General features: G+C 34.2%; 1 protein-coding gene across 1 annotated transcript in view; it reads left to right on the forward strand.

Moving 5' to 3' along the window:
* Window positions 1–1,220: 1,220 nt before the first annotated feature.
* The window catches only part of LOC128191553 (cyclic nucleotide-binding domain-containing protein 2-like), a 14,420-nt gene continuing 6,673 nt past the window's right edge, over window positions 1,221–8,967 (forward strand). Inside the window, exons 1-10 of the mRNA XM_052863685.1 lie at window positions 1,221–1,663; window positions 2,064–2,165; window positions 3,543–4,196; window positions 4,459–4,532; window positions 4,706–4,820; window positions 5,660–5,734; window positions 6,403–6,491; window positions 6,763–6,836; window positions 7,878–7,966; window positions 8,263–8,414. Of these exons, the coding sequence (XP_052719645.1) occupies window positions 3,582–4,196; window positions 4,459–4,532; window positions 4,706–4,820; window positions 5,660–5,734; window positions 6,403–6,491; window positions 6,763–6,836; window positions 7,878–7,966; window positions 8,263–8,414 (1,283 nt within the window). The 5' untranslated portion in view covers window positions 1,221–1,663; window positions 2,064–2,165; window positions 3,543–3,581. The remainder of the gene's footprint in view (window positions 1,664–2,063; window positions 2,166–3,542; window positions 4,197–4,458; window positions 4,533–4,705; window positions 4,821–5,659; window positions 5,735–6,402; window positions 6,492–6,762; window positions 6,837–7,877; window positions 7,967–8,262; window positions 8,415–8,967) is intronic.

The raw sequence follows: 8,967 nt of genomic DNA on the forward strand, positions 1-8,967 counted from the left end.
TAATGTCATGACTTTGGATAGTGGATGGATGAGTTTAGGGGGCTTTACACCTGTTACCCCAAAATATACTTGTACTTTAGAAGTTGTTGGATTGATGTACCTGGTACCCTACAGAATGTAAATGGGTCCTCACAATTGTGCCTAAGTTCTGTTGGCTCTTTTCATTAACATAGGCTGATTCCATATGAAGATGCATTCACAAGAAAACAGACAGTTTTATGTATTACCTACTTCTATCCGCATAGGGATAAATTGTTATGAAGCCCCGATTGTACGCAAATAAGCAAAGTTAATAAGAACTATTTGCTCTTAAATACTAGTAGTTGGGCTCATAATGTACTGGTAATTTTGTACAAAAGAAAGTTTTGGCCCTTCAACATTTCTATTGAAGAAGTTAATTCATAGCTATAGATAAAGGGTGCATGTTCATTTTAAGAATTCCAACTTTGTGAAATGGACATTATAGTTAAATGACAAAAATTACGTCATAAAACAATTCTTGATGATAACTGTTTATCCTTCGAATTTATATATAAAATCTTAGCGTATTTATCATACCAGTAAATGTGGTAGAGAGCTTAAGCTTAAACTTCACTGCATTAAGTTTATCCTCTTTTCATTTTGTATTGATTTTTTTGGAATTTATTATTTTTTTGATTTTCAAATGATTTGCGAGGGCTCGGCTGAGGTACACAGCGATTTGTTAAATCTCTTCTTTCTCGCGGTGCCAACAAATAAAAAGTCTAAATTCAACACTTGTAAACTCCTTTAATACGGTAATAAAATGTAATGTCATTCCTTGTTGTGGCCAACCCCAAAAACATCTTTATAACAACGTGAAGCGGATCCATGTTTATTTCTTATTTTTAAGTGCCGCTTTTTAAAAAAGTTTCGATTTAATGTTTCAATTGTAATATATCAGTTGTTACAATAGTTTACAAAATACTGAAATGAATTAGCTCTGAAAAATTATGTTATTGTCAGAACATTTTTCCTTTCCTGTTTATATGGAATAATTTTTAATTCCATTGCATAACTTGTTGAATTATACTTGAGTTTCTCTATTTTGGATAAGTTGATCAAGTAAATAATAAAGTTCAAATAAACTACATATCTCCTGATTAGACATGTAGCTGTAATACCAACAAGGGACACTGCTTTACATTAATTGTTAAAGTTCAACAGCGCATGGCAACAATAGCTACATATTGTGTACTTTTCTTCAAGACAATCACAAATTTCTCTAAGTGATGTTGCTTGGATTTGAGAAAAATTTAAAAGGCCGGCAGCCTTAAATGCACAGACTTTTCTCAAATGAAACGGAAACATTGACTCTATACGATCAACAGAAATGGTCACTTTCTATTGTAAGCGCTGAATGGGGGCCACACTTCATGAGAAAATCTATTTGATTGGGTTTTATAGCAAATATACAACAACTAATGACGTGTGCACACATATCGCTGGTGTGTCTTTGTTCTGATTCATTAAACCTACATTTGTTACATCTGAGACTGAAAATCTTTATACACTGTATACTATAGATAAAAAATTTAAGTGAGTTGGAAGTTTTGTACATTTCAACTGGCAGCGGTACTTGGAAACTGACATGTGCAACTCGAAAATTGACGAATTCAGACACGACATGGCTTGAAACGTCATGGTAGGTTACTCCAAGATCAATCAAAATATTTGCTTTGTTTGCTTAATTAATCAGTATTCGCACAGTTATAAGTAGATCATGATGTGTTTGGTGAATTCACATTTCGACCTTACTGCGCTAAGATGTCAAAAAGTTATAATTACCAAGACCGGAGTGAGTCGTAGAACTTGCTGGGTATCGGTTTAAAGTCTGTTGTACATTGTAAGTCTGATTATAATCTTAATAATCGAATTCGAATGTCAAAAGATTACATTTTATGATGTGCCATATATTCTATCTTAAAATAATAAAGCCTGTATTAAAGAACAACTTATACAGATTCAGTCAAATTTGTTTTTTAAATGATTTTCAAAAATATCGCATTTTCTTTTTTTAAATTGCTGTAATTTTTTATCCAAAGGGAGTTAATCCACGTCTGTATATCATGACGTCACAATGGCCTTTATGACGTTTTCGTAATTGTTCTTAATCGAAGCGACAAACAAATACAAGAAGAAGAAAGGTAGGTGTGACTTATCAGTAATCTCTCTCTCTCTCTCTCTCTCTCTCTCTCTCTCTCTCTCTCTCTCACCTTTGTATATGACAGGTTATCTGTTAAAGAGTCTGTTCGAACTTCGTCTTGTTGTTGATTTAGCTGTTCAAAAAGCAAATCAAAACGGCATCTTGCGTAATGTAAACTCATTATTTCATCACATGTTACCCAGGAATAGAGGTGTGTTTGAACGTTGTCTTGGATTTGAAGACAAATTGATGCTTAAGTTCGGCATAAATCAAAACGACCTTACACCTACTGGAGAAAAAGAATACACCCCTGTTGTTCGCTTTGTCTGTTTACATACATACGGTATATCTTAGTAAGTAAATTTGCTTAAGCAGAAAAGAGGAAAAATAAATTTAATGTGGTACATGTCAGAAGAGTTTTTAAAACCCTGTAACGAAATTCAATTTCTTAACCCGTCTATCTCTGACTTTTTCAAAATAACTTGCCTTAATTTATTTCATCATAAGAATATATATACGTTTTCATGTATATCCACTCAAAAAGAAAGCTAGTGGCAAAAAAAAAAAATACTTATCTGTCATTTTGTTCAAGGAGAGTATAGAGAAAAGAAAATTAAATGAAATCCAAACAAACTTTCTCATGGAGTATGAAATGTGATATATTTCGATTTTATATTCAATATTGTTTCACTTTCCCTTTAAACTTGTTTAAATCGCCACCAAATCCGCTTAAGGCAGAAGGTCAATCAAGATGGATATTTTATCATTTTGGAAATATTAAATTGCAATAACGTTACTTCTTGTGCTTAGAGATACAGCAATTGTTTAATCATAAACCGGCGATCATATTTTCCCATTAAACTGTGTCGTAATTACATGTACATGCCAATAAAACACTTTTGTTGGCGCGCTGTTAACAATGGATAAGAAATTCTATCCCTGATTTTTCCCCCTATTTGATGTTTTGGGAGGTGTGAATGAGGATTTGATTTATTGCTCTGGATTACAGATCAATAATTTTTGTCCCATTGTAAAGTAATGGCAAAACATTGTCAACTGCTTGAGAGCAGTGACTTTTGCCAATCACTTGGAGACAACCGATGAAATGGGCCCTGAATAAATCTAGTGGAGAGATACTTCAGCAATACTTCACAGTTTAAACTTCTTCGTATCGTCCAATCCATCCATATCTTTACGGCAAACAAGTGATAGTGATAAAGTTGAGAAACACCAGAAAAAAAAGTTTTGACCACAAATCACTCTCACCTGTTGCTTAGCTATAGTGAGAGTCGGTTTTTTTAAACTGGACTGAATTCAGTAATGTGATGAGTGTAATTGTTTTATTAGGACATAACTTGATTGTTCCTATCTTCTGCAGAAGTGTTTCGTATCATGCTCTAATTTGGATGAAGCCGAGATGAGTGATCCGCCGGAAACTGATTTGGATTACTACTCCAGACCGGAGAACTATACTGGCAGCAACCTTCAGTCTCTTCAGAAGTTTACGTATGCCAAACAGAAACAAGACAAAGCTCAGAATGATTTGAACAAGAAGGCAAAAAAGAAGAAGAGTGGCTTTGATCTCTTCGCCCGATACAAACATATTTTGAAAGGATACGTCTCAGACGAAGAGGAGGAGGAAGATGAAGAGGAAGACGATAAAGGAGCGGAAGATGATAAGGAAGACTCTTCCAAAAAATCCAAATTTGAGAAGATAAAAGAGGAATGTGAGGAAACAGACAAAAGTGTAGAGGAGAAAAGGGACACGAAAAAGACTGATCAAAGTGTTCAGCAAGTCGAAGAGTTAAAACCGGAATCCCTAGTGTCGGAGTCGAGAAGGAGGTCAACGGACACCACGAGTCCGTTTCCATTCGGACCAGAGTCCACCCCTTCTCCTCGTGGTAGCATCACTAGTACGTCCCCTGTTCCACCTAAACCTAGGGGACAGCCAGATGCATCTGGGGGAAGGTCATCGGTGTCCCTTCGTTTTACCAAACAGCAGCAGATAGCCAAAGAGTTGCAGGCAAAGGCAGTAAGTGCAATGTGTTTCATTTCTTATGAGTTTCATTTGAATACAAATTTTCGAACACAAAAGTCTCTAATGTTGATAAGTAAAGCATATCTATCAATTATAAATCTCAACCTCATTTATAGCTGAAGAATTCTAAAATTTCGGATTTTGAAACTTTTAAATATATTTCATCTTTAAGCACACTTTTCAATTTGTTTGCAATAGTTTTGAAACTGTGCTGTACACACTGACTTTACACTTTACAATAAAACTTTCGTTTCAGCTACGAGAAAAATTTAGAAAGGCCATTTTTTGGGTGAAAATTGCTCTAAAATTTTCCAGTTCCGCCTCTGGAAGGTAAATAAAATATTATTAATTACATTCAAGAGAGTACGAAATTCATACTGTATTCCATAAACAGAATGAATCACTATGTATTTAATTTCCTAAGTAGAACTAACTCTCTCTCTCTCTCTCTCTCTCTCTCTCTCTCTCTCTCTCTCTCTCTCATTGTATGTTTCTTTCACCAGTGACCCCAGTGAAGGTATGAAGACCTTTATGGATATTTCCAGTGAGGTGGAATCATCCAGCATGAAAAACTCCGGGCTTTCATTTGACCCCAACTACTTCAAAGCGAACAAAGAGGTACGCTACGCATATCTGTTAACGTTCTTGTCCTAAGAATAGCAATGAAATCGACAAATTCAATCATTTGACTGATTTCCATATTCCTACATATATTCAACAGCCAACCTTCTATGTAAAAAAGCAAGCATTCCGTGTTCGACAAATTTTAATTTGGCATCCCGAAAACCGATTAAACTCAAAAAAATTTAGTTCTTTCTCCTGTATTCAATATTTCCAGCTCACGGCATGCAGTATTAGGGATTACATTTTAATACAATCTTGTAAGGATATATTGTTGATTTGCCACCGATTTTCATCGCTTGTTCCCCGTATGGGGTCATTTTTAAGATCACTTGTTGTGTTACTCTTGGTTGCAAGTAAACTTCAATATGAAACATCTCAGGATATTTTTTCAGTATATCAAAATCATACGAGCAGCTTCACGTTTAATATAAGGGTGTACACGATAAAGGGGCTGCAACCCATGCATGCTGAATGCGGGATTAGAAGTGGGGGTGTTAGGGGAGGGGTGATTCAGTTTTAATTTAACGAGAATACTTATTTTGAGGACGGTCGAACAATAATAATTTACATTCAGGTGCTAAAAAAATACTTTTAATCATATTTGTTACATTACATTTAGAAAACCTAAAGCACCGTTTTTCGGTATATTTAATATTGACAGGGGAAAAAATCTCATTTGAATTAATAGCCCGAATTTCAATTTCTTTATCAATGAAACTGTTTGTTTAGTCGCGTTATTGGCGCATCCCTCAGACAAAAATGAAATGAGGGCCTGTGTCTTACACCGTCCCTCAAAAACCTTAGATGTATGACTGTGTAAATTTGTTTTTCAGATTAATCTTAGTTCGGAGGTTAAAGGAATCCTTAGTCTGCCCTCGGAACAGCGGACACCTGAACAAGTGCAAACGGTACATGCGTGTATTTATCTCTCTATATACTGTGTGGGGGACGGACATTTTATTTACATGGATGACCCTAGAGTGAACGAGAGAGAGAGAGAGAGAGAGAGAGAGAGAGAGAGAGAGAGAGAGAGAGAGAGAGAGAGAGAGAGAGAGCTTCCAGACTTTTCAGCATGTTGACAAATGTACCAATTCATATTTCAAGAAAAATAGATATAACTTCACTCATTTCTTGTTTTTGAAATTTATACCCATCAATCATGGTTGTATTTTGTAAATTATAAAACTTAAAAAGAGTAGCTGGCTAAAATTGATAATTGATCTCTTTTTTCGTCGGTCCACTGATTTCGCCAAGATTTTTTTTTTCCAATTTCGTCTGTATAGATCTGCAGTGAAGTAATTATGCTTCCCTATTTTGTATGTCAAAAACAACCTTCGAAACTCCATTTTCAAAATCTGCATGTCGTCAATTTATTTGCTGTTAATTCCTCTACCATACAACTGTTTAATAACTTGCTCACAGTTAGAAGTATACACTAGTCAATTGGACGGTAGGTGAACTATTTCAATTATTGAATATTCTTTTTTTCCCCTTAATAAATCAGCGATGCATATATATCAAAACCTTTCGCTCTTTTTCTCTCTCTGTGTAATTTATCTTTTTTCTATCCTTTCAGGCTATGTTTGGATTACAGATCATGCGTTCCTTTGCCGAATACCCGCTTCATATGCAAGAAAAATTAGCTAAAGTGGCATATTTTGAAGTGTAAGTGTTATCCAAAACGTTGAGATGCATTATAATTAATAGTTATAGGTAGCTCATCATAGCTTTAACAAAATGATTTCAACAATAACAAGAAAAATTCCTAAGGACATTGTTCGCACAAACATACTTATGAAAAAAATAGCATTTTTCTTGATATTGATGTAAAAATAACCAAATTATCAAAACTTCCTCCATGCAAATCCTTCACATTAATAAAAAAAAAGGAAGAACAAAATCTTTCGTTTATCTGCATGCGTTGTTTCATTTGCAGTGTGCCACCCAAACGAATCATTATTAGACAAGGCCATTTTGCAGAAAATTTCTATTTTATTGTCTCTGGCCAAGGTAAGACATCTATCATGACCCAAATTTCAAGCAACTCAGGTGAAAACTGCAACCATTTCATACTAAAGTAGAAGTGGAAAATTGCCTTTTCAACTTTGCGAAGTCATGACAAGTAAATTGTTATTGTCGTCTAATACTTCTCTCTCGCAATTTACACAGATATTCTTAATCAAGAGTAAAGTTAATGGTGTAAATCGATATGCGAATGTTTTAATAAAACACCTCTACAGCAATACGAAGATTAAGAAAAACACTGAATGTCCAATTTGTTGCGGATTTTGCTTGCTGTCAATATTTCGACGATTTGAGTTTTATTTTAGAATCAATTAAATTAATTTAAAATGATTATACAATTGATTACTTTTGTTGATTAATCAAACAGAATTTGGTTTAAAAATGTAGACAACAGTTATATTTTGAAATCATCGAATACTATACACTCTTATATAAATAGTGCCTGTTTGGGAGGGTAACAGTTGAAATTGACACCCCGAGAAAACCATTGTCAACCGACGCGAAGCGGAGGTTGACAATGGTTTTCGAGGGGTGTCAATTTCAACTGTTATCCTCCCAAACAGGCACTATTTATTTTGTTATACTGAATGTCTTTTTTAAAATTTTTAAGAAAATTTTACTGCTTTTATATAGGAATAACGTGAATTCTACAACGAACCGTACGCGCATAATTTTCGCGCATGTAACATTTTTAATGTTACCCGTTGCCAAGTGCGTTGCTACGCTGAGGGTAATAGTAAATATTATTAACTGCGTCTTAACCAATCAGATTTCAGTATTTAACATGAAAGTATAACAAAACTTACTATTAAAGCTAGTACTTCAATCTCTTGATCTAGAACTGCAATCATTTACCGGAATTCATATAATTATATTTTAATGAAAAATAAAAGTTATTGATGGACAATTGAACAATTTATGAACAATTGAAAAAAAATTAATGGTAACAATTTTAGATAAATAGACGCTGAGAAGAACATCACAATTGTTAAATATCATTGCATGTAATAAACCTGTTTGTTGTAGCCGTTGTTACCCTTCTATTGAGAGACCCAAAGACAGGGGCATCCTTCGTCAAAACCGCCACCATCATGAGGCGAGGAATGAGTTTTGGGGTAACAGCTCTTGAAATATTAAACACAGGACAATAATATCAAGTAGAAATACGTAAAATATTAGTTTTCGTATATTCATTAAATTATGTTTAATTTGAAAAAAAAATTCTGGATTTTCACGATTTGAAGGTAACATTTTTTTTTTAGTATCAAACATCAAACTCAGTCTGTAATTACGAAAAGGAAAACGTTAAATCTGAAATTTTTAGAATTCTTTGAATTATTCGATTATTTAAACAAGTGGTGGAAATTTGTTTGGTTTAAGTTTATACATCGTGTAAATTTACTGTCTGTAGGAGCTGGCGCTACTTCACCACTCTCGCCGTACCGCCACTGTCACAAGTCAGGGTGAGGTCCAGCTACTGACCGTGGGGAGGGCTGATTTCTTCGACATATTCATGAGTGGGGCCGGACCTGACGAGATCCCGGAACACATCAAGTTCATCAGGTAACTTTTATTGCAATTCTCTCCATTTGTGGAGTAAGGGCTAAAATAATTAATTTTTAAATATCTATCTATTATTTATTATTGTTTTAGGTTCGTTGTACTAGAAACGGCCACCCGTTTGATTAAGATTTTTTATTCCCCTTTAGCAAATGAAGTACATGCTATTTCGATGGTATGCACGACCAAGCGCAAGTTATTTTGTCGAACAAAATATCAGACTTTTTTTTAGTTTATTAATTTATGACATACTTTTAAATGAACTGTGATATTTAATACCATGGTTATCTTCTCAAATATGTTAACTCCATGCGTGTTTATTTTACGTAACTTTTTAATGCGTTGACATAATCTTGGATATTCTTAAAGATAATGGTAATGAAATGAAATCCTAATATTTACAAAACTTTTAAAACGCCCGATTTTGATTTCAAAGTAGATATGTTTCGAACTATTCCTATTTATTTAAAATTTCTTTAGCCAGCAAGAGACATGCACAAGTAATAAACGTTATGAAACATGATCGATGGTTAACATGATTTCATTCTATAAGTGT

Source organism: Crassostrea angulata, chromosome 7, assembly GCF_025612915.1.
Source record: "Crassostrea angulata isolate pt1a10 chromosome 7, ASM2561291v2, whole genome shotgun sequence".
NCBI lineage: Eukaryota > Metazoa > Mollusca > Bivalvia > Ostreida > Ostreidae > Magallana > Magallana angulata.